This window comes from Eumetopias jubatus, unplaced genomic scaffold (genome assembly GCF_037043125.1).
Source record: "Eumetopias jubatus isolate StellerSeaLion01/CBP00866 unplaced genomic scaffold, mEumJub1_p1.0 scaffold_7, whole genome shotgun sequence".
Taxonomy (NCBI): domain Eukaryota; kingdom Metazoa; phylum Chordata; class Mammalia; order Carnivora; family Otariidae; genus Eumetopias; species Eumetopias jubatus.
The window spans coordinates 111,227,212-111,254,274 of NW_028274813.1; the positions used below are offsets into that span (position 1 = coordinate 111,227,212).

The following is a 27,063-nucleotide window of genomic DNA, read 5'->3' on the forward strand; positions in this document are numbered from 1 at the left end:
TGCCTCAAATTTAAAAGTTAAATAGGGGCGCCTGGGTGGCTCAGTCAGTTAAGCATCTGACTCTTTCTTGGTTTTGGCTCAGGTCATAATCTCAGGGTCATGAGATCAAGCCCCCCCATCGGGCTCTGTGCTCAATGCAGAGTTGGCTTGAGATTCTGTCTCTCCCTCTCCCTCAGCCCCTCCTCTACTCCCACACAGGCGCAGGCATGCAGTCTCTCTCTCAAATAATCTTTTATTTATTTTTATTTTATTTATTTATTTATTTGACACAGAGAGAGAAACAGTGAGAGAGAGAGAGAGAGCACAAGCAGGGGGAGCGGCAGGCAGGGGGAGAGGGAGAAGCAGGCTCCCTGCTGGGCAAGGAGCCCGATGCGGGGCTCAATCCCAGGACCCTGGGATCATGACCCGAGCCAAAGGCAGACACTTAAGACTGAGCCACCCAGGTGCTCTTAAATAAATCTTTTAAAAGAAAAAGTTAAATAAAGTGCCTGGCAGTGGAGTGTTAGTAGTCATTTTTGCCTTAATAAATTAATCAAATAACAAACTAACTAAATAAAAAAAATTCACCTCACAGTTCGTCCCAGTCTCATAATATGGCCTTGTTCTGTGATGCTTCAATTATTCCCAGATACTAACATTTTATCTCACAGATATTCCTCTATTCATAAAATTGTAAATCACACACATGCGTATTATTTTCTTCTATTGGAACTCCCCAATATTAAAGTTGTTTTTATGAAGTTATTTTATACTGAATGGATCAAAAGTACAAAATAGAATCAACAAAAGGTAAGTTTTTCCTTACCTCTGGATTCTGACTAGTTCCTCTTTGTAGAAAATAATCCTTGATATTAGTTTCTTATGTCTAATTCAGATAGTTTGTGTGTATGAGCACAGATATGGAAATGCTTTTTGTTTTTTAAAAATATACAAATGGTGGCTTTCTATATAGTGATTATTAGCTCCTTAACAAAACACCTTGGAGAATGGCTTCTTTTACTTTAGTGTTAAAGCAGCATCCTATTTCATAAGTGTATCTAGTTTATATAACCCTTTCCTTATAAACTTACGTTGTTTTCAGTCTCTCCCTATTACAAACCCCTCTTCAATAAAAAAAACTTGTACATCGCAGCATGAACAAGTGTGATATATCTAAATTCCTACATGTGTAATTGCTGGGTCAACATTTTTTGTTTTTAAATATTTCTAAAACTAAATACATGATTGTTAAAGCACCTTCTCCAAGAAGGTTATGCAAATGACCCTCCAATTCACAATACTGAGAAAAATCTGTATTTATATATCCTTCCAAATTAGGTAACTAATTCATTTTCAGTTTTGCCCACTGATGAACAAAATAGGAAATCACTGTTCATTTTAATTTGACTAACAAGTATAAACATTTATTTGTCAATTTAAGATTTCTATGATTTATCATAGTCCCTGAAATAAAATAATTGTTGAATAAACGAACTGTCCTTACTGTCCTTTTTTTTGAATGTCAGATGCTTTGCTCATTTTTATCCTGAGGTATTGTTCTTTTCTGTATAGACATGAAAAAGACTATTCTTGCAAGGCTTAAAGTGTATAAAGTGCCTAAGCACTACCTGTTAATAACAGGCCCTCTACCTTCTCTACCCCTTCCTTAGTATATAATCTCGTTTAACCTTCACCAAAATCCTCAGTGGTGGGTGACATTATTCCTATTTTATACATGAGTACATTGAAACTCAGAGACTAAGCTGTCTAAGGTTACTCAATTGGAAAATCCTCCTTCAGAGAACAAAAGTAAGCCAGGCTAAGGACTTAAACACAAGCATATGTCCTTTTGTTACGCTGTGCTTCACTGCATTTCACAGACTGAAGGTGTGTGGCAACCCTGAATTGAACAAGTCTGTCAGCACCATTTTTCCAACAGCATTTGCTCACTTTGTGTCTCTCTGTCATACTTTGGTAATTCTGACAATATTTCAAGGCTTCATTATTATTATATTTGTTAGGGTGATCTGTGATTAGTGATCTCTGATGTTACTATTGGTAATTGTTTTGGGGCACCACAAACTGCACCCATCTAAGAGCGCAAAGGTAATCAATAAATGGGTGTGTGTCCTGACTGCTCCACTGACCAGTCATTCTCCTGTTTCTCTCCCACTCCTAAGGCCTCCCTATTCCTTGAGACACAATAATATTGAAACTGGCTGATTAACAGCCCTAAGTGTTCACATGAAAGGAAGAGTCACACATCTCTCGTTTTTTTTTTTTTTACATGTCTCTCACTTCAAATCAAAAGCCAGAAATGATTAAACTTAGTGAGGAAGGCATGTCAAAAGCTGAAACAGGCTGAAAGCTAGGCCTCCTGCACCAAACAGTTAGCTAAATTGTGAATGCAAAGGAAAAATTCTTGAAGGAAACTAAAAGCGCTTTTCCAGTGAACATGTGAATGATAAAAGAGCAAAACAGCTTTATTGCTATTATGGAGAAAGTTTCAGTGGTCTGGATAGAAGATCAGACCAGCCATAACATTCCCTTAAGCTAAAACCTAATCCAGAACATGGCCCTAACTCTCTTGAATTCTATGAAGGCTGAGAGAGGTGAGGAAGCTGCAGAAGAAAAGTTTGACACTAGCAGAGGGTGGTTCATGAGGTTTAAGAAAGGAAGCCATCTCCATAACATAAAGGTGCAAAGTAAAGCAGAAAGGGCTGATGTAGGAGGATCATTTGCTTCCAGATTGACTGCAGGTATATAAAATTGCAGGTAAGTGAAACAGTGGAAAACGGGGACTACTATACTCTTTCCCCTTGGCTAGATACTATCTAAGCTACTACTCCTTTTGTCAAGAATGAGCAAAAATGTCTTTTCTTTTGTAAAGCTTTCCTTCATTTTCCCTTTCCATAATTCAAGAGACTTTGTACTATTTTCTACTAATGACTTTTTAAATGCCTACCCTCACTGGCAAATTATGAGCTCCTATAGGGTTTAAGTCATCCTTGTAATTACAGAGAGTATTATAAAGTATACAATAGAGATACATAATACAATAGAAAAGAACATAAACAATGGTAAAATATGCTGGAATGCCTTTGGGAATGTCTTTTGAATTAGAAGTAGTTACATATGTAAAATCTTAAATAGTCCTAATATTTTTTTTTTTTTAGAAAGGAGGGAAAGTTAAAAAGCTCCTATGTCTGAAAAGAGATCATATTTATACCTTTCATGAGTAAACATTTTCACGTTTCTGCCATTTTAGGAAGCCACCACTGATAACAAGTCATAGATTTCAAGATATGTCTGCCACTGTAAATTTTTGTAAAGACGTAAATGATAACCCCGTAGGCATCTGGTAAATATTCCTTAAATATATCCACAGAAATACTGTAAAATGTACTTCACACTGCTAAAAATTACTTCTCGTTAACATAAGAAATAGATTTTAACTTACTAAATCTGTTTCTTTTTTTCTTCTTTTCTTTCTTTCTGTTTTTGGTACCTGATGGGAGAGAAATACAGAAACTGTGATATAACAAAGACAAACATGCTTTTCTTCTTTGCAAATGCTGAGATTTTTGCTCCACAGGTAATAGTGTAAGCAGCTTTTTATTGTTCAAAAGAAAATGTGCAGTTCTAGCAAGCAAATGTAAGAAAATTTTTAAATTCAGTGAAACATAATATTCATAAAAGTAACAGAATAAAAGGTAGATACTTTAGGGATTCTTATCTTTTTAAACATCATTTCTGTTCAGAAGCCACTCCATATTAATTTAAGTGATTATTTTATTTTAGTCATTAACTGAATGATTACTAACTTTTAAGACTGCACTTTCCATATTTTGGCTCTAAAATACTCTCCATCCCAAAACTAAATATGAAAAGGTATCACTTGTGACACAGAAGGCTCTTTTATACATGACATTTCCTAATAACCACTGTATAGAACAATCCAAACCTAACCTTTAAGATTATAAACAAAGTCAGTATATGCTTACTAAAAATCTCTGTATAACCTAGACCTAGAACAGAAGAACTTTCAAGGATTAATTTACATCTGACTACTTCAAAAGTTAGTTAACATGGCTTGTAAATTTAAACACATATAAACTAGAATAACTGAAAATAGGACCCAATCAATAAAAAGGATTAATAGTATTCCTGATACCTAATAATTAGATACCTAATTATTTCAGCTGGGGTACTGAAAGGAAACATGTAACACATAACTTTGTCTTCTGTAATATGGATTTTATAATAGTTATTTAATAGGGCTGAAGCAAGAATTAAATAAAATATGCAACATCTAGTATAATTCCTGGCACTCAATAAATAAATATTATTACTGTTATACAGATTTCCAGAAGCACACATTTTCCTAAAACCTAACTCAAGAAGAAATATAATTTGTGGTTCCTTACAGAAAAGGCCATCAAATGATACAATGAATTACATCTTTAACCACAGTTTTTCAAAAGGAAATTCATGTAGTGACCTCTATCAAAGTAGAGGGTATAATGTTGAGGAAACAATGTTATACTTTAACTCAGCAAAGACTTATTAATTGCAGAAGGTTTAGATAATACGGTCTGATAAACTTGTAAGATAATTTGAATTGTTTGCTCTATCTAAAGTAGTGCTAAGTTGACATGTTCCCTGTAACGTTTTTCTCAAATATCAAACACTCTTCCAAACAGACTTTTAAAAAAAAGAATTCTTAACTGTATCCTTTTAGAAATCAAACATATAATATTTACCTTTGTGGGTATATAATCCAAAGTCTTGAATTCATTCATATATTCATCTAAAAACACTTTAAAAGTGTTGACCCAAACTCTGACTGGAGATTCACACCAATCACGCTGCTCAAGCCTCATGGTCTTTTCCAGAATCTGTTCAAATAGTGCGTAGAGGTCTTTATACCGTATGCTTTTCCCATCGTCTATCTAATGAGCAATAAGAGAAGACATGTAAGGTATTATATAAAGAAATTCTCTAAACATAGAAGATTGATTCAACTTGTATTGGGTAGTGTTTAGAATAAAGATCAGGATCCTTCCTAACGGGCAAGCCCATGAGGTCATGTTGTATCTGTAAATGCCCTACTGTGGAATGTCTGCAGAATAAAACCTATTAAATTTTAACAAAATACTTAACAGTTTAAACAACATAACAGCTTCAGAAAGTCCTGGGAACTTCTCTACAAGTCTGGCTTTTAAACTATATTTAGCTATAGAGATTATTTGCATCCCACTTAATTACCTATTGCCTCAGAAATGAAACTTGTTTAGATAGTTCCACTCTAAAATTGAAAGAACAAATACTTGAATCCTTCCCTAATGATACATTAGGTAACCATTATTTTATTTTTCCAAAGAAGAATGACATGTCCTGAAAAACACTGTATTACTTATAAAGGAATCTACATGGGATTACTTTTAACTTATTTAAATAAGGTCTGGAACTTTTGTGAGAGGAAAAAAAAGGGGGGGGGCGCTTTAAATGACCAAAAAGTGTCATATATACTTAGAATTTGTTTCTCCTTCACTTCCTCAAAATAAGTTGAACATTTTTGATCAGAGTTAGAAAACCACTATTAAGCTATACTTCATAATTTTGGCTCTTCCTATGTGATTTAAGCGTACTGGAGCACCCAACAACCCGGAGTCCCTAATCTAGGAAATACAGGTATGAAGCAGAGATAAAGACATGAGCATAATAAGCAGTTCAGCAGGATTAGAAAAATACGGCCAACGTTGTCTCTATGCAAACCTAGTCATTTGCTATAGCCTGATTACTACTCTTACTATGGCCCTGAAATTCCTATTCTCTCAGACTGCATGGTTCATGTTTTTAAAAAAGCAAAAATTCTTATACTGAGAAAGAAAAAGTAAAGGATACACAAGAAAGTTCTCCTGACTTCTCTTTTCACAATGAATTATAGACTGAACAAAGAAAAATGATTAAATACAAATTATTTTATAGAATATGAAAATTCATAGATTCTAGAGATCAAAGCATTATTATCTACTTTAGCCTTCTAAAACCATAAACTTTATATGACCACTGTCATAAAATTATAAGGTAAATCTGAAAGTGAAATAAACTGATATACATAAACCAGTGAACATAAACTGCTCTAATTCCACTGGGGAAAAATGTATAATTCTACACATAGGAAAATTAGAAGCTAAAGCCAGAGCTAAAGGATTATGAGAAGTCAAAATAGTAGAGAGCCATAGAATCACATTTATAATATGTGAATTTATCATCTTATAAGAAGATTCAACATTGTAAGAGAGGAAAAAAAACTACTCAAGGAAACTGAAGGAAGGTATTAATCTGAGACCAGTCAGTATGCTTTCCCCTACCTATTCCTAAAACAAAAACAAGGAATTTGAGAAATCTCTCATTGAACACAGCCTCCGTATTATCTCCTACAGCATAGACAAATTTTTCATATGTTAACTACTGAATATCTCCTAACACAGTCCAACTTACCGCTAAGGCAGATGAATAAAAGCTGAAGATATTCTGCCGAAATTCTTTCAGGGCTTTTTTAAATACAACATCCACTAATGTGTCTTTCTTGCTGTCGTCATTATCTAGGTCATTCATCTGGGGGCCACAAAAAGTTTTTGTACACAATCAACTAATTAAAAAGAGGTGACTACAACAGTGATATTGATTGGTTCTTCAATAATGATGGTCCCGATGGTCCTGAAAGTGCAAGCCCCTGCTATTATGGGACCGAGGTAAAAGCATGACTAGACAGTCAATGTTTTATTACTACCAGATGATTTCAAAGGTCCTTCTAACACTATATTATTCTATCATTCTGTTACCAGAGAAAAAACTCCAAGTATGCAATGACAAGCCGCACCTTAACACATGGAATATAATGACAATTAAGGTAAAATGCAAGTCAACAGTAAAGCATAAAACCTTAACTCCTGTCCACCCAGTCTGAGTAATGCATATCCTGTTAGTTAAATCTTTTTCATAAAGAACAGACAGACCATCTAACTTACTGAAGCATATGTAAACTTGATCTATAGGAGCCATATTCTGATAAAAACAAGCATTCCATGGTCAAAGCCACTTAGGAGCCTAACTCAGCATGCAGAGTGTACCTTTTTCAGAAGAAATTCATCCATACTTTTTAAATCACTGACACTTGCTATGATCTGGACAGAGTCATTTTGCCAGTGCATAGACTCCAAAGCCACATTGCTGATCTTCACACTTCGCTTCCGCTTTGCCTTTGGAGAAGGTTCTTTGTTCTCTTTAAACTCCTTCCGGCAACTACCAGGCAATTCTGGGCTCAAAGGAGGTGTCGGGTGATACTGAACTAATTCTATAATTCAAGATAAAGTATCCAAAAAAAAAAATTTTAGTGAAAATATTGAAATCTCCACATTCTTCTTTTTAAATTTAACTTCCTTTAGTAAGTCACTGAAGGAAAAATATGTATCTGAAAAGCAAAGTAATATTAATGTTTGCAGTCAGGCAAAACAATAAATACAGACTGCACAATTGTACAGAAAATGTACTTTAAAATTACCACTTTTCAATGGAAAATGCCATTATGTCTGCGAAGGGGCTAAAGTCTGATACTAAAAACCTGGATGGAGGTATCTTATAGAACTAAAGCCTGGATCCCAAATACCTCAGTCCCAAAGGAAAAAAAAGAAGAGTATATGTAACCACCCTAGCACATTAAATGCTGACCATTAAACCAATCATAGCTTTACTATATTTGTTTGAAAGAATATTCAGCTATATATAAATTCAGCAAACCAGTGAAGTTTGATAATTATTATTATTTCATTACTAGGGTCTAAAGCCATAAATGCTTCAGTGATATTACCTGTAGTTATCCTGGCAACCTATCTAGGGAGCCAGGTAAGTCAACCAGCTCACTTCTTGGTCTCCTTAGTATTTAGGATTTTCTTATACATCTCCCAAATAACTGTCTGAATTTCTCAGAGAATTCCTGGAATGCATTACCTTTGTATATAATACTGGAAAGCACAACAAATCTTCTCTGTTTACACAGGGAAATTGACTGCATGTAAGTCCATCATAATCTAGAACTATATTGGGTTTGCCAAAGCCCTACCTGGGGCTTGATAAATATGTTGGCCCCTCCTCACTTCACATATCTATTTGTTTCCCCCACATGTATTCATTCACCTGTCCAATGCTATGTCCTCATTCCCTCTAAAAGCTAACTCTGATAATTAAGGAAAAAAGTAGCCTCCTACATGCTAAATGCCACCTCAGGCAGAAAGGAAGACAAGCCCAATCTCTGATATGGCACCAGAATAAAAATTATAAAGATATAGAGGCTAATTAGTATCAATTGATTTTAATTCCATTATAGAACCAAGACATAGAAGTACCTAATAATTTCATTTAGCAAAGTAAATATCTTTCCTATAATAAAAGAAATAATGATTACTAAAGAAATTATAATACTGCTTCAGTATTAAAAACAAGGGATACCTTAATAAATCTTTAAATACATATATATATATAAAAAGGATATATAAAAAAGATATATATATATATATATCTCCTTATGAAGCAACACACAATGAAGTCTGCTAATAATATATGCTTCAACTTAAGAGCTTTATGCTTCCTTCTTAAGAATTAACCAGGAGAATAGAACTGAGAAAAATGAAAAATTTAGAATGATTACTATAAGCCAGATTAGATACAAGAAATCGATCCTCTCAGTAATGTAATGGTAAGGATTTCCCAAATTTCCAAACTGGACTTGTAGTATTCACTTAATTTACTATTGATTTTATCTATATTGTTTTGCCAACTCATAGGAGCAAAGCCACAAGACACAAAAACAGGGCTCTAACCATTTTTTTCTCTGACACACAGGTGCCTCTGCTTTGGCTCATCCATTCCTACGTGAAGCTTAATAATCTTATTCTCCTTGTTCCTTTGTCTTATCCAGATATGAGAAGTTTTGTTTACTTATTGTAACTCGCCCTGTTCTTTCCTTTAGAGATAACTTTCTTCCTAGACCCACTTTCTATTTTATTCACCTACCCACTGGTATTTACCCACTCATTACCACACACCCACCTCTGATGTATGTCCATCCCATCACTGTTGAAGATAGCTGGCATCTTTGCGTAACGATTAAAAATTCTCATACATGTTTGAGCAAAGGGTTGGGGAAAACTGCATAATCATCTAATGCTGGAATTACTGGAATCCTTAGAGTTAGTAATTCTAGCATTTAGAAAGGCCAATTTTCTCAACAGATGAACTGTCGGGTATGTTCAAGTGTGTTATGATTGATGCCCCAAAAATTAAAATAACAGCTACAATTATAAAGTCAGTATACTATAGCAAATACTTAATATACAGTAGGTATTTAATATGTACCACAGTGGTTAAGAATGTGGCCTCTGGAGCTAGGCTACCTAAATTCAGATCTCAGCTCTGCCAACTACTATAAGTGCATAAGGAAATAACTTCTCTGTGCTTCAGCCTTCTCATCTATAAAATGGGAATAATAATCATATCAACCCCCCAAAATTGAGAGGATCAACTGCGTTAACACATACAACATGCTTAGTACAGTGCCTTGAACATGGTAAGCACTTAAATATTAGCTGCTATTATCTTTAATTTTTACTAATTATACATATTTCTTAAGTGAATGAATGACAGCTAAATTTTTACACTTTAGAAAACTGAGGCTAACTGAAGATGCACCATCATTCTTTAGTTGTTGTTGCTTCACTGTTTTGTACCACACTTCCTTGGAACTTCTATACAATGTCATTTTATAATTATCTTTTACTTAAGGAAAGATTTTACAATTCTGGTCCTATTCCATTAGACTATCTGGCCAACAGGATTGCCATTACAAATACTAGAGGAATAATGAACTCTCAGAAAGAGTGAACAAATTATAAAGACAATCTCCATTCTTTGTCCATTTTTACCATCTGGAAACTGATGAGCTGGAATCATATCAGAGCCAGCAAAGAATCCCGAAACCTCTGACTGGGTGGCAGCTTTCACTCGGGTAGTCTTCTTCTCCCCTTGTTTCCCTTTGGCCCAGAATCTCATCTTAGCTCTCTGAGGTCTATTTTTAAAAATAAAGATAAAAATGGAAATTACTATGTTGCAGTGACAATATCTGTACATAACTTTGAGCTATATAAAGACCTTTCATGTGTATTACTTCATTTAACCTTCACACTTAAGTTTAATCATATTTAATCTTCGATTTCACATTTAAATTTCAATCTGGAAGGAAGATGGCTTCATCTTGAGTACAAGAAATAATAAGTCCCAGAGATGGTAAATAATTCCCCAAAATGAAATGGCTAAAAAGCAGTGAAACTAGAATTCCAACTCAGGTTTTCTGGTTCCTAAGGTGCTATCTTTATATTCTTGCCCTCCTTCCGCTTGGACTTAGCACATAAACGACTTAACAACAAAGAAAATACTTTTTAAAACATCACTGATGTCCCATCACTCTAAAACATATTTGTTTACCTTTTTGGGGAGGGGTAATTTCCTTCCATTCTTTATCCATAAGTATGTCCATTTTTATATCACTATAATCATGATGAAGATACAATTTTAAACCTTTCCACTTACCATTATATAACAATGGTTTTAACTATTTTATATTTAGAAGTTATATTATTAACAAAAACCACCATTTATTTGAGTTATTTTGCTCCAGACACAAGTGCTTACATTGGCTTACCTTAATTTATTTATAAAAACAAGTTTACTAAAAAAAAAAAAAAAAAGTTTACTTTCAAACTCCTATAACCATTATCTATGTGAAAACCTGGAACGTTAGATAACTTTCCCTAAATTACACACTGAGTGACAAAACTGATAACTACTTTGCTATATGGCCTCATTCTTAGTGTTTATATACTCTCTCCCATCACGAAAATCAAAAAAACACGTTAATAATGACAGGTCACGTAAACTGACCATATATCATGTATCCGAATCCGGTATGAGGAGTTTATTTGTGTATTTGTTTTTTCCTTTGTATATTCACTCAATCAAAAAAAACCATGAGCATCTACCAGGAGCCAGGCACTATGCCTTTATGATATACCTAATTTTCACACCTACTATAATAAATAGCTCTTAATATCCTTACATTTTACGCATAAGCAAACTGAGGCTTAGAGGACTGATGAAGCTGGAAGTTAAAATCAGGTCTATCTAGTTTTGAAACTCACATTCTTTTTTTTGTTCTTCCTTTTTTTTAAAAGCCTATTACTAAACTTAAACATCTCAAGAGTGTAAAGAAAAGTTGTTCCACAATGCTTATTACAAATGACAGCATCCTTGTGCCATTCTCCTTCCTTTTTTGCTCCCTGGAAGCAACCCTTTTGAATTGATTTAACTGACTTTTTAATATTTACCATACTTATATTGCTGTTGTACTTGAAACCACAAGTAATGATTAAGCATGTTCCAACACTTCTGTTCTCCACTCTGTTCCACAAAGACAGGTGTATCCCCAAAAGAATCAAAAGGTAATTTGAGTTATCTGAATATACAGTATTTTCTTATAGTAACAGTCACTTTTTTATTATACAAATAATATTCACAACTGAGGTAGGCACTTTCCTGCATAACCTTTTTTCTAGAATTAATAAGTGTTTTGCTTTACATTTGCTCATTTATCTACATACAATGCACCTTGAAATGTTTTGCTAGTTGTGTATATCTCCTTTTAACATGTTCAAACAAAGCAGGTACTCCATTTTTTTTTTTTAAGATTTTATTTATTTATTTGACAGAGGGAGATATAGAGAGGGAACACAAGCAGAGGGACTGGTAGAGGGAGAAGCAGGCTTCCCACGGAGCAGGGAGCCCAAAGTGGGGTTTGATTCCAGGACCCTGGGATCGTGACCTGAGCCGAACGCAGACACTTAATGACTGAGCCACCCAGGCGCCCCGGCACTCCATTTCTTTTGACAAATCTCTCCCAGAGCTTTCCAACCTCCTCCAACAGGCATGGTTGCCCTCAGTGCTGGTTATACAACTAACATTTGAAAAGCTATTTTCTTTCTTTTGTTTTTTTTTTAATTTTTAAAAAAATTTTTTAGTTATGTTAATCCCCATACATTACATCATTAGTTTTTGATGTAGTGTTCCATGATTCATTGTTTGTGCATAACACGCAGTGCTCCACCCAGAATGTGCCCTCTTTAATACCTGTCACCAGCCTAACCCATCCCCCCACGCCCTCCCCTCTAGAACCCTGTTTGTTTTTCAGAGTCCATCATCTCTAACGGTTCGTCTCCCCCTCCAACTTATTCCCCTTCATTCTTCCCCTCCTGCTATCTTTTTTTTTTTTCTTAACATATATTGCATTATTTCTTTCAGAACTACAGATCTCTGATTCATCACTCTTGTACGATTCACAGCGTTCACCATAGCACATACCCTCCCCAATGTCTATCACCCAGCCACCCAATCCCTCCCAGCCCCCCACCACTCCAGCAACCCTCAGTTTGTTTCCTGAGATTAAGAATTCCTCATATCAATGAGGTCATATGATACATGTCTTTCTCTGATTGATTTATTTCGCTCAGCATAACACCCTCCAGTTCCATCCGCGTCGTTGCAAATGGCAAGATCTCATTCCTTTTGATGGCTGCATAATATTCCATTGTGTATATATACCACATCTTCTTTATCCATTCATCTGTCGATGGACATCTTGGCTCTTTCCACAGTTTGGCTATTGTGGACATTGCTGCTATAAACATTGGGGTGCACGTACCCCTTCGGATCCCTACATTTGTGTCTTTGTGGTAAATACCCAGTAGTGCAATTGCTAGATTATAGGGTAGCTCTATTTTCAACTGTTTCAGGAACCTCCATACTGTTTTCCAGAGTGGTTGCACCACCTTGCATTCCCACCAACAGTGTAGGAGGGTTCCCCTTTCTCCGCATACCTGCCAACATCTGCAATTTCCTGACTTATTAATTTTAGCCATTCTGACTAGTATGAGGTGGTATCTCATTGAGGTTTTGATTTGGATTAACCTGATGCCAAGTGATTTTGAGCATTTTTTCATGTGTCTGTTGGCCATTTGCATGTCTTCTTTGGAAAAATGTCTGTTCATTTCTTCTGCCATTTCTTGATTAGATTATTTGTTCTTTGGGGGTTCAGTTTGATAAGTTCTTTATAGATTTTGGATACTAGCCCTGTATCTGATGTGTCATTTGCACATATTTTCTCCCATTCTGTCTGCTGTCTTTTGGTTTTGTGGACTATTTCTTTTGCTGTGCAAAAGCTTTTTATCTTGATGAAATCCCAATAGTTTATTTTTGCCCTTGCTTCCCTTGCCTTTGGCGATGTTTCTAGGAAGAAGTTGCTGCGGCTGAGGTCGAAGAGGTTGCTGCCGCTGAGGTCGAAGAGGTTGCTCCTGTGTTCTCCTTTAGGATTTTGATGTACTCCTGTCTCACGTTTAGGTCTTTCAACCATTTGGAGTCTATTTTTGTGTGTGGTGTAAGGAAATGGTCCAGTTTCATTCTTCTGCATGTGGCTGTCCAATTTTCCCAACACCATTTGTTGAAGAGACTTTTTTCCATTGGACATTCTTTCCTGCTTTGTCAAAGACGAGTTGACCATAGAGTTGAGGGTCCATTTCTGGGCTCTCTATTCTGTTCCATTGATCTATGTCTCTGTTTTTGTGCCAGTACCATACTGTCTTCATGATGACAGCTTTGTACTAGAGCTGGAAGTCTGGAATTGTGATGCCACCGGCTTTGCTTTTCTTTTTCAATATTCCTCTGGCTACTCGGGGTCTCTTCTTGTTCCATACAAATTTTAGGATGATTTGTTCCATTTCTTTGAAAAAAGTGGATGGTATTTTGAAGGGGGATTGCATTGAATGTGTAGATCGCTCTAGGTAGCATTGACATCATCACAATGTTTGTTCTTCCAACCCATGAGCATGGAACGTTTTTCCATTTCTTTGTGTCTTCTTCAATTTCTTTCATGAGTATTTTAGAGTTTTCTGAGTACAGATCCTTTGCCTCCTTGGTTAAATTTATTCCTAGGTATCTTACGGTTTTGGGTGCACTTGTAAATGGGATCGACTCCTTGATTTGTCTCTCTTCTGTCTTGTTGTTGGTGTATAGGAATGCCACTGATTTCTGTGCATTGATTTTATAGCCTGCTACTTGACTGAATTTCTGTATGAGTTCTAGCAGTTTTGGGGTGGAGTCTTTTGGGTTTTCCACATACAGTATCATATCATCTGCAAAGAGTGAGTTTGACTTCCTCTTTGCCGATTTGGATGCCTTTGATTTCTTTTTGTTGTCTGATTGCTGTGGCTAGGACTTCTAATACTATGTTGAATAGCAGTGGTGAGAGTGGACATCCCTGCCACGTTCCTGACCTTAGGGGAAAAGCTCCCAGCCTTTCCCCATTGAGAATGATAATTCGGTGTAGGTTTTTCATAGATGGCTTTTATGATATTGAGGTATGTACCGTCTATCCTTATATTCTGAAGAGTTTTGATCAAGAAAGGATGCTGTACTTTGTCAAATGCTTTTTCTGCATCTGTTGAGAGGATCATATGATTCTTGTTCTTTCTTTTGTTAATATATTGTATCACATTGATTGATTTGCGGATGTTGAACCAACCTGGCAGCCCAGGGATAAATCTCACTTGGTCATGGTGAATAACCCTTTTAATGTACTGTTCGATCCTATTGGCTAGTATTTTGGTGAGAATTTTTGCATCCATGTTCATCAAGGACATTGGTCTGTAATTCTCCTTTTGGATGGGGTCTTTGTCTGGTTTTGGGATCAAGGCAATGCTGGCCTCATAAAATGAGTTTGGAAGTTGTCCTTCCATTTCAATTTTTTGGAACAGTTTCAGGAGAATAGGTATTAATTCTTCTTTAAATGTTTGATAGAATTCCCCTGGGAAGCCATCTGGCCCTGGGCTTTTGTTTGTTGGAAGATTTTTGATGACTGCTTCAATTTCCTTAGTGGTTATGGGTCTGTTCAGGTTTTCTATTTCTTCCTGGTTCAATTCTGGTAGTTGATACATCTCTAGGAATGTCCCCATTTCTTCCAGGTTATCTAATTTGCTGGCATAGAGTTGCTCATAATATGTTCTTATAATTGTTTGTATTTCTTTGGTGTTGGTTGTGATCTGTCCTCTTTCATTCATGATTTTGTTGATTTGGGTCCTTTCTCTTTTCTTTTTGATGAGTCTGGCCAGGGGTTTATCAATCTTGTTAATTCTTTCAAAGAACCAGCTCCTAGTTTCGTGGATCTGTTCTACTGTTCCTTTTGTTTCTATTTCATTGATTTCTGCCCTGATCTTTATTATTTCTCTTCTCCTGCTGGGTTTAGACTTCAGTTGCTGTTCTTTCTCCAGCTCCTTTAGGTGTAGGGTTAGGTTGTGTATTTGAGACCTTTCTTGTTTCTTGAGAACGGCTTGTATTGCTATATACTTTCCTCTCAGGACTGCCTTTGCTGTATCCCAAAGATTTTGAGCAGTGTGTTTTCATTTTCATTGGTTTCCATGAATTTTTTAAATTCTTCTTTAATTTCCATTCATTCTTTAGTAGGATGCTCTTTAGCCTCCATGTATTTGAGTTCTTTCCGAATTTCCTCTCGTGATTGAGTTCTACTTTCAAAGCACTGTGGTCTGAAAATATGCAGGGAATAATCCCAATCTTTTGGTACTGGTTGAGACCTGATTTGTGACCTAGGATGTGATCACTTCTGCAGAATGTTCCATGGGCACTAGAGAAGAATGTGTATTCCGTTTCTTTGGGATGGAATGTTCTGAATATGTCTGTGAAGTCCATCTGGTCCAGTGTGTCATTTAAAGTCTTTATTTCCTTGTTGATCTTTTGCTTAGATGATCTGTCCATTTCAGTCAGGGGGATGTTAAAGTCCCCCACTATTTTTGTATTGGTGTCAATGTGTTTCTTTCCTTTTGTTATTAATTGCCTTATATAATTGGCTGCTCCCATGTTCGGGGCATACATATTTACAATTGTTAGATCTTCTTGTTGGATAGACCCTTTAAGTAGGATATAGTGTCCTTCTTCATCTATTACAGTCTTTGTTTTAAAATCTAATTTGTCTGATATAAGGATTGCCACCCCAGCTTTCTTTGGTGTCCATTAGCATGCTAAATGGTTTTCCACCCCCTCACTTTCAATCTGGGGGTGTCTTTGGGTATAGAATGAGTCTCTTGCAGACAGCATATTGATGGGTCTTGTTTTTTAATCCAATCTGATAGCCTGTGTCTTTTGATTGGGGCATTGAGACCATTTACATTCAGGGTGACTACTGAAAGGTATGAATTTAGTGCCACTGTATTGCCTGTAAGGTGACTGTTACTGTACATTGTCTGTGTTCCTTTCTGACCTAGGCTGCTTTTAGGCTCTCTTTTTGCTTAGAGGACCCCTTCCAATATTTCTTGGAGGGCTGGTTTCATGTTTGCAAATTCCTTTAGTTTTTGTTTCTCCTGGAAGCTTTTTATCTCTCCTTCTATTTTCAATGACAGCCTAGCTGGATATAGTATTCTTGGCTGCATATTTTTCTCGTTTGGTGCTCTGAAGATCTCATGCCAGTCCTTTCTGGCCTGCCAGGTCTCTGTGGATAGGTCTGTTGCCAATCTAATGTTTCTACCATTGTAGGTTACATATCTCTTCTCCCGAGCTGCTTTCAGGATTTTCTCCTTGTCTCTGAGACTCGTAAGTTTTACTATTAGATGTCGGGGTGTTGACCTATTTTTATTGATTTTGAGAGGGGTTCTCTGTGCCTCCTGGATTTTGATGCCTGTTTCCTTCCCCACATTAGGGAAGTTCTCTGCTATTATTTGCTCCAATATACCTTCTGCCCCTCTCTCTCTTTCTTCTTCTTCTGGGATCCCAATTATTCTAATGTTGTTTCGTCTTATCGTATCACTTCTCTCTCGAATTCTGCCCTCGTGATCCTGTAGTTATCTTTTTCTCAGCCTCTTTATTTTCCATCATTTGGTCTTCTATATCGCTGATTCTCTTTTCTGCCTCATTTATCCTAGCAGTTAGTGCCCCCATTTTTGATTGCACCTCATTAATAGCCTTTTTGATTTCGACTTGGTTAGATTTTAGTTCTTTTATTTCTCCAGAAAGCGTTTCTCTAATAACTTCTACACTTTTTACAAGCCCAGCTAGTACCTTTAAAGTCATGATTCTGAACTCTAGGTCCGACATCGTACTAATGTCAGTATTGAGTAGGTCCCTGGCAGACGGTACTACCTCTTGTTCTTTTCACTGAGGTGATTTTTTTCGTCTTGTCATTTTGTCCAGAGGAGAATAAATGAATGAGAGAATAGAATGCTAACAGGTTAAAAACGTCTCCAGCAAATATACCCTATACAAATCAGAAAAGACCTGAAACCAGGGGACAAGAAAGGGAAAGAAAGAAGAAAGAGGGGGTAAAAAAAGGAAAAAGAAAAAGATAAAAACAAACAAAAACAGAACAAAACAAAAAAAAACAGAATATGATCAAATATGATCAGGCTAGTGCACAAATCAGTGCCACACACTAGATTTTGGTAGTATTTTGGTCTGTTAGAAGAAAGTGCCTGCTAAAATTTTAAAGGAAGAAAGACTTATATATGTACAAAATCAGGGTTGATACAATGAAGGGATGGAAGAAGACTGTAAAGATGAAAATTATAAAAGATTTTATAAATTGATAAGAAGTTGTTTTTAAAAAGAAAGAAGATTTAAAAAAAAGAAAAAAGAAAAAAAGAAAAAAAAAGGCAGAGAATGTGATCAGGCAGGAGACTAGAACAAAGCCATACACTAGTGATTTAGGATATATTTTGATCTTTTAGAAGAAACTATCTCAAAATTTTAAAGAGAGAACAACTTATATATATATGCCAAAAATAAGGGTAACTAGTATGAAGGGATAAAAATATGACTCTAAAAATGAAAAATACATGTTTTTTTTAAAAAAGGGATTGATAAGATGTTGCTTGAAAAAGGGAAAAAGAAAAATTCAAAAAAAAAGTTAAAAAATTAACTTTGGAAAACTAATGAATTATGGTAAAAAAGCCATGAATTCTATGTGCAGTATTCCCATAGCGCTAGAGTTTTCCCGTTCTCCTTGATCGGTAAACTTGGTCTTGGCTTGCTGGCTGTTCGTGCTGATCTTCTGGGAGAGGGGCCTGTTGCCGTGGTTCCCAAATGTCTTTGCCGGAGGCGGAATTGACCCGCCCTTGTGAGTCCGGGCTAAGCAAGCTGCTCAGGTTTGCTCTCAGGAGCTGTTGTTCCCTGCAAGCTCTCAGTACAACTTTGGAGGACCAGGATGAAAATGGTGGCCTCCCAATCTCTGCCCGGAGGAGCTGAGAACTCGGGGCCCCGCTCCTCAGTGTGCCCCCAGAGAAAAGCAGTCACTCCTGTCTCCCCAGTCTCCGGCCACACTCCATGCTCACCCGGCCTGTGACCAAGCATTTCTATCTCTGGCACCGGACCCCGTGTGGAGTCTCCAAACCCAGCAGATCCCTGCGGTGCGCTTCTGCGCCGCTCCTCCTGGGGGAGGAAGGGGAGTCTCCCCGGCTCTGCCGCTTGTTGGGTCCCTGCTGGAGGAGCAGTGGCCCGACTGGGCCGCGGATCACGGTTTATGGGCAACCCCGAGCTGAGAGCCCGTGCCTCGGCTCTGTCTCTGCAGCCGGCTTCCCCGCTCCGATACCTGGGAGCTCTGTTGCCCTCAGGCACCCCCGGTCTTTCTGTGACGAGGGTCCTGAGACCACACTGTCCCGCGAGGGTTCCACCCCCCGCTTAGCCCCTGGAGTGACGTCCCTCAGCGGAGCCGACTTCTAAAAGTTCTGATTTTGTGCACCGCGGCTCTATCACTTGCCAGAAGTGGCTGATGGAGGCCCCCTCCCCCGCCGTCTAGCCTCCCGAATATCGCCTCGGATTCACTTCTCCGCACGTCCTACCTTCCAGTAAGTGGTCGCTTTTCTGTTCAGAGTGTTGTTACTATTCTTATCTTCGATCTCCAGCTGAGTTTGTAGGTGTTCAGAATGGTTTGATCCCTATTCACCTGAATTCCTGAGACCAGAGGAAATCCAGGTCCTCCTACTCCTCTGCCATCTTGCTCCGCCCCCCTTTTTTTTATTTTATTATGTTGTTAGTCACCATACATCATTAGTTTTTGATGTAGTGATCCACGATTCATTGTTTTCATATAACACCCACTGCTCCATGCAGTATGTGCCTCCTTAATACCCATCACCGGGCTAACCCATTCCCCCCCACCCTCCCTCCCCTCAAAAACCCTCAGTTTGTTTCTCAGAGTCCATAGTCTCTCATGGTTCATCTCTCCTTCCGATTTCCCCCCCTTCATTTTTCCCTTCCTTCTCCTAATGTCCTCCATGCTGTTCCTTATGTTCCACAAATAAGTGAAACCATATGATAATTGACTTTCTCTGCTTGACTTATTTCACTTAGCATAATCTCCTCCAGTCCCATCCATGTTGATGTGAAAGTTGGGTATTCATCCGTTCTGATGGCTGAGTAATATTCCATTGTACATATGGACCACATCTTCTTTATCCATTCATCTGTTGAAGGGCATCTCGGCTCTTTCCACAGTTTGGCTACTACGGACATTGCTGCTATGAACACTGGGGTGCATTTGACTCTTCTTTTCATTACAACTGTGTCTTTGGGGTAAATACCCAGTAGTGCAATTGCTGGGTCATAGGGTAGCTCTATTTTTAATTTTTTGAGGCACCTCCACACTGTTTTCCCAAGTGGCTGTACCAACTTGCATTCCCACCAACAGTGTAAAAGGCTTCCCCTTTCTCCACAACCTCTCCAACATTTGTTATTTCTTGCCTTGTCAATTTTTGCCATTCTAACTGGTGTAAGGTGGTATCTCAATGGGCTTTTGATTTGATTTGAATTTCCCTGATGGCAAATGATGATGAACATTTTTTCATGTGTCTGTTAGCCATTTGTATGTCTTCTCTGGAGAAGTGTCTGTTCATGTCTTCTGCCCATTTTTTGACTTGATTATTTGTTTTTTGGGTGTTGAGTCTGAGAAGTTCTTTATAGATCTTGGATACCAGCCCTTTACCTGTAGTGTCATTTGCAAATATCTTCTCCCATTCTGTGGGTTGCCTCTTTGTTTTGTTGACTGTTTCCTTTGCTGTACAGAAGTTTTTTTATCTTGATGAAGTCCCAAAAGTTCATTTTTGCTTTTGTTTCACTAGGCTTTGGAGATATATCTTGAAAGAAGTTGCTGTGGCTGATGTCAAAGAGGTTACTGCCTATGTTCTCTTTCTAGGACTTTGATGGATTCCTGTCTCACATTGAGGTCTTTCATCCATTTTGAGTTTATCTTTGTGTCTGGTGTTAGAGAATGGTTGAGTTTCATTCTTCTGCATGTGGCTGTCCAATTTTCCCAGCACCATTTATTGAAGAGACTGTCTTTTTTCCATTGCATACTTTTTCCTGCTTTGTCAAAGATTATTTGACCACAGAGTTGAGGGTCCATATCTGGGGCTCTCTATTCCGTTGGTCTATATGTCTGTTTTTGTGCCAGTACCATGCTGTCTTGGTGATCAGCTTTGTAATATAGCTTGAAATCGGGCAACGTGATGCCCCCAGCTTTGTTTTTCTTTTTCAACATTTCCTTGGCGATTCGGGGTCTTTTCTGATTCCATACAAATTTTAGGATTGTTTGTTCCAGCACTTTGAAAAATGTCATTGGAATTTTGATTGGGATGGCACTGAGGGTGCCAGCGATTGCTCTGGGTAGCATAGACATTTTAACAGTGTTTATTCTTCCGATCCATGAGCCTGGAATATTTTTCCATCTTTTTGTGTCTTCTTCAATTTCTTTCATGACTATTCTGTAGCTCCTAGAGTATAGATACTTTACCTTTTTGGTTAGGTTTATTCCGAGGTTATCTTATGGTTTTTGGTGCTATTGTAAATGGAACTGTTTCTCTAATTTCTCTTTCTACAGTTGCATTGTTAGTGTATAAGAAAGCAACTGATTTCTGTGCATTGATTTTGTATCCTGCCACATTACTGAATTGCTGTATGAGTTCTAGTAATTTGGGGGTGGAGTCTTTGGATTTTCCACATAAAGTATGTCATCTGCGAAAAGAGAAGAGTTTGGCTTCTTCTTTGCCAATGTGAATACCTTTTATTTCTTTTTGTTGTCTGATTGCTGTTGCTAGGACTTCTAGTACTATGTTGAACAACAGTGGCGAGAGTGGGCATCCTTGACATGTTCCTGATCTTAAGACAAAGGCTCTCAGCTTTTCCCCACTGAGGATGATATTCACTGTGGGTTTTTCATAGATGGATTTTATGAACTTGAGGAATGTTCCCTCTATCCCTATACACTGAAGAGTTTTAATCAGGAAAGGATGCTGTATTTTGTCAAATGCTTTTTCTGCATAATTGAGAGGACCATATGGTCCTCTTATTAATGTGTTCTATCACACTGATTGATTTGCAAATGTTGAATCACCCTTGCATCCCGGGAATAAATCCCACTTGGTCGTGGTGGATGATCCTTTTAATGTATTGTTTGATCCTATTAGCTAGGATTTTGTTGAGGATTTTGGAATCCATATTCATCAGGGATACTGGTCTGAAATTCTCCTTTTTGATGGGGTCTTTGCCTGGTTTGGGGATTAAAGTAATGCTGGCCTCAAAGAATGAGTCTGGAAGCTTTCCTTCTGTTTCTATTTTTGAAACAGCTTCAGGAGAATAGGTATTATTTCATCTTTGAGTGTTTGGTAGAATTCCCCAGGGAGTCCATCAGGCCCTGGACTCTTGTTTTTTGGGATGTTTTTGATCACTGCTTCAATCTTGTTACTGGTTATTGGCCTATTCAGGTTATCAATTTCTTCCTATTTCAGTCTTGGGAGTTTACAGGTTTCCAGGAAGGCATCCATTTCATCCAGGTTGCTCAGTTTATTGGCATATAGTTGTTGATAATAATTTCTAATAATTGTTTCTATTTCCTTGGTGTTAGTCGTGATCGCTCCCCTTTCATTCATAATTTTATTAATTTGGGTCCTTTCTCTTTTCTTTTGGATAAGTCTGGCCAGTGGTTTGTTGTTCTTATTAATTCTTTCAAAGAACCAGCTTCTAGTTTCATTGATCTGATCTACTGAGTTTCTGGTTTCTGATTCATTGATCTCTGCTCTAATCTTAATTATTTCTCTTGTAATTGAAAAGCTACTTTCACCATCATCATGGAAATTCCTTTTGTCTCTACTGTTCTATAATGAAATGTCTTTTAGTATGGGTCTGTTTCCATCCATTATATTGGGCAATCACTGGGCCCTTTGAATCTTGAAACTCATGTCCTTCAGTTCTATGAAACTTATTTGAATTACTTTATTAATGATCTGTCCTCCCCGTTTTCTTTGTTCTGTCTTTTTGGACCTCCCATTAGTGGCTCACTGGATCTCCTGAACTGCTCCTTTCTTTTCTGTTTTTTAATTTAACTGGTAATGGAAAGAAGGGCCATATGCACCCCAATGTTCAGAGCAGCAACATCCACAATAGCCAAACTGTGGAAAGAGCCAAGATGCCCTTCAACAGATGAACGGATAAAGAAGATGTGGTCCTTAACAAGTCAGGAAACAACAGATGTTGGCGGGGATGCGTAGAAAGGGGAACCCTCCTACATTCTTGGTGGGAATGCAAACTGGTGCAGCCACTCTGGAAAACAGTATGGAGGTTCCTCAAAAAGTTGAAAATAGAGCCACCATATGATCCAGCAATAGCACTACTAGGTATTTACCCCAAAGATACAAATGTAGGGATCTGAAGGGGTACGTGTACCCCGATATTTATAGCAGCAATGTCCACAATAGCCAAACTGTGGAAAGAGCCAAGATGTCCATCAACAGATGAATGGATAAAGAAGATGTGGTATATATATACGGTGGAATATTATGCAGCCATCAAAAGGAATGAGATCTTGCCATTTGCAATGACACCGATGGAACTGGAGGATATTATGTTGAGCAAAATAAGTCAATCAGAGAAAGACATGTATCATATGACCTCATTGGTATGAGGAATTCTTAATCTCAGGAAACAAACTGAGGGTTGCTGGAGTGGTGGGGGGTGGGAGGGATGGGGTGACTGGGTGATAGACATTGAGGAGGGTATGTGCTATGATGAGGGCTGTGAATTGTGCAAGACTGTTGAATCAAAGATCTGTACCTCTGAAACAAGTAATACACTATATGTTAAAAAAAAAAGAAGAAGTAGATAGCAGGAGGGGAAGAATGAAGGGGGGATTAGAGGGGGAGATGAACCATGAGAGACGATGGACTCTGAACACGAACTATGGGTTCTAGAAGGGAGGGGGGTTGGATGGGTTAGCCTGGTGATGGGTATTAAAGAGGGCACATTCTGCATGGAGAACTGGGTGTTATACGTATAACAATGAATCATGGAATACTACATCAAAAGCTAATGATGTAATGTATGGTGATTAACATAATAATTAAAAAAAAAGAAAATATGGTCCATATATACAATGGAATATTACTCAGCCATCAGAAAGGATGAATACCCAACTTTTACATCAACACGGATGGGACTGGAGGAGATTATGCTAAGTGAAATAAGCTGAGAAAGTCAATTACCATATGGTTTCACTTATTTGTGGAACATAAGGAATAGCATGGAGGACATTAGGAGAAAGGGAAAAATGAACGGAGGGAATCAGAAGGGGAGACCAACCATGAGAGACTATGGACTCTGAGAAACAAACTGAGGGTTTTAAGGCGGGGGCTGGAGGGATGGGTTAGCCCGGTGATGGGTACTGAGGAGGGCACATATTGCATGGAGCACTGGGTATTATATGAAAGCAATGAATCATGGAACACTACACATCAAAACTAATGATGTACTGTGTGGTGACTAACATAATAAAATTAAATTTAATTTAAAAAAATAAACAAATTCCAGTTAACATACAGTGTAATATTAGTGTCAGGTGTACAAGAATAGTGATTCAACGCTTCCATACAACACCTGTTGCTCATCACAAGTGCACTCCTTCATCCCTATCACTTATTTCACCCATTCCCCTACCCACCTCCCCTCTGGTACCCATCAGTTTGTTCTCTATAATTAAGGGTCTGTTTCTTAGTTTGTCTCTCTTTCTCCCCTTTGCTCACTTGTTTTCTTTCTTAAATTCAACATATGACTGAAATCATACTGCATTTGTCTTTCTCGGACTTATTTTGCTTATTAGCACAGTATTTTCTAGCTTCATCCATGTCGTTGCAAATGGGAGGATTTCATTCTTTTATACCATCTTCTTTATCCATTTGTCAATCAATGGACACTTGGGCTGTTTCCATAATTTGGCTATGGTAGATAATGCTGCTATAAACATCAAGGTGTATGTATCCCTTCGAATCAGTATTTTTGTATGCTTTGGGTACCCAGTATTGCACTTGCTGGGTCATAGGGTAGTTCTATTTTTAACTTTTTGAGGAAACTCCATGCTGTTTTTCAGAGTGGTTCCACCAGTTTCCATTCCCACTAACAATGTAAGAGGAGTCCCCCTTCGCTACATCCTCACCAATACCTGTTGTTTCCTATGTTGTTGATTTTAGACATTCTGTCTGGTGTGAGATGATATCTCACTGTAGCTTGATTTATATTTCCCTGGTGATGAGTGATGATGAGCATCTTTTCTTGTGTCTGTTGGCCATCTGTATGTCTTCTTTGGAAAAATGTCTATTCATGTCTCTTGCCCATTTTTCAATTGGATTATTCATTTTTTTGAGTGTTGAGTTTTATAAGTTCTTTATATATTTTGGATACTAACCCTTCCTCAGATATGTCATTTGTAAGTATCTTCTCTCAGATAAAACTAATAAATTCAGTAAAGTCAAAGGACACAAAACCAATGTACAGAAATCTGTTGCATTTCTATACACCAGTAATAAAGCAGCAGAAAGAGAAATTAAGAAATCAATCCCATTTCCAGTTGCACCCAAAACAATAAGCTACCTAGGAATAAAGCTAATCAAAGAGGTGAAAGGACCTGTATTCTGAAACTATAAAAAAACTTACAAAAAAAACTGAAGATGACACAAAGAAATGGAAAGACATTCCATGCTCATGGACTGGAAGAACAAATACTGTTAAAATGTCTATACTACCTAAATCAATTTTCTTATCTTTTCTTGTCTCTTCCATCTCTTTGTCTTTTTGCTCAACCTTCTAAGATATGTCCTCAACTTTCTTTCCAACTATTCTAGTTGTTTCTTTATGCTATCATATTTTTAATTTTCAAAGGCTCTTTTTATAATAAATGTTTCTCTTTCATGCAGTTATATTTATTTACGCAGAAGGTCTGTTGATTAGTTTCATTTGTCTGTCTGGAAGTTTTCTTTACACTGCATAGTTTATTTCCTCCAAGTTGCATTATATCCATTAATTTTAGTTTCGTTGATATAAAGTGTTTCTTCAAATGTAAAAAGTAGGATTAAAAAACAAAACAACACACTGTTTGAAAGTTCTACTATGCATTGGTGGAGCTTCCAAACTGGTTTTCCTTGTATGATTATCTGACTAGTCCATTTTATAGGGAGAACCCCTGGTACCAATATCTCTAGGTCTTCCCTTGAGAGCTGTACAAAAGTCCCAAAGACTTTTTGAACCATCTGCTTAGGAAAATGTGAAATGTGGAAACTGAGTGGAAGAAAAAATTAGGGGAATCTTAACATTCAGTATGTAAACATTCATTAAATCTCCTTATTCCAAATATGTACCCATGTCCTCAAATGTATCTGAGAACCTCCAAGAACAGAGATCTTCTTTTTTATCCTTTCCAGAGAATAAGTCTCCAGGTTTCTGCTAGGATTTGGGAAGATCAGTCAGCCAGATGCTTTACCCAGATTTACCCAGTTAGTTTAGGATTCAGCTTTCTTCTATCTACTAAGACAATTTAAAATTTGTCTATTTACTTTTTGGATTCCATAGTTTTATTATTGTTGTCTCCAGCTGTTTTATTGTTTGTTGTTGCTTGTCCTGCATAGGTTTTGTCATTTTAGCAATTTTGGAGGAAGAAGTAGAAATTAAATTTATATATTTAATCTGCTATCTCCAGCCATATATGTCTTTCTACTACGGTTATCTTTTTCCCAAAATTTAATCTCTAGCATAATCTGGTCTGGATTTGCATTATCATGGATTATGGCACTACAGACATGGAGGAAATGGCCTTTAATAGGATTAAGAACCAGAAAGATTTCAATGTAATCTTCAAGTGTTCACTGAGGGTTCAATTGCCTTATATAACACAGTAAGAGACAAAGATATTCACTTGACAAATAACGTCATATAATATCTTCAAGGGAACAGAATTATTTCCTGAAACTCTTTTTTCCAGTTCCATTTGTTAAACACTTAACTCAGAAGAGAATCCAAATCCAAAGCTGGGAAATATTTTCACTCTCATCTGATTTAATCTCCTTTCTCTTAAAACAAAAACCACAAGTGATATAATGATTTAGATTTCACCCAAATCACACTGCTAAACATATAGAAAGATAAAGCTTGTCACGTAAATCTGAATTATCATGTGCCTGTCATACAGTAGGTACTTAATATTTGTTGAAAAATAGATAAATCTCAAATTATACCTTATGTCCGAATCTGAAGCCTTCTGCCTCACTGCCAATGTTGTAATCTCTCCTTGAGACATAGTCTTATGAAGCTTTGTTTCTTCATCAACTGAAGAAAATCGCTGTGATGTCTGTAATAATTACATATATGAAAGACTTTAAAACCAAGTAACTATATCACAACACTGCAATTAAAACTCAAGTTATAGAACTGAGAATTATATCTATTAAAAATATATAAAAATACATTCATATTGTTCAGCCATTCATTGAAATAAAAGAACCTACTAAAAACTTTATTACTTTCCTAGAATGATCTGAAGTAAAGAGAACTTGGGTCAATGAAATGCTGAATAGGACCTACCAGTTCCCGTTTTCTGACAAC

The 27,063-nt window shown here is 37.2% G+C and overlaps 1 protein-coding gene across 6 annotated transcripts in view; it reads right to left on the reverse strand.

Annotated features, from left to right (window-relative positions):
* Positions 1-27,063, reverse strand: part of MYO9A (myosin IXA) — a 291,397-nt gene that overhangs the window by 77,389 nt on the left and 186,945 nt on the right. For all 6 annotated transcript variants that reach the window (XM_028100036.1, XM_088024883.1, XM_028100037.1 and 3 more), the window contains 6 exons: positions 26,697-26,809; positions 9,966-10,108; positions 7,119-7,342; positions 6,487-6,603; positions 4,743-4,931; positions 3,440-3,487 (listed from right to left, as the gene is read on the reverse strand). In XM_028100036.1, coding sequence (XP_027955837.1) covers positions 3,440-3,487; positions 4,743-4,931; positions 6,487-6,603; positions 7,119-7,342; positions 9,966-10,108; positions 26,697-26,809 — 834 coding nt within the window. The remainder of the gene's footprint in view (positions 1-3,439; positions 3,488-4,742; positions 4,932-6,486; positions 6,604-7,118; positions 7,343-9,965; positions 10,109-26,696; positions 26,810-27,063) is intronic.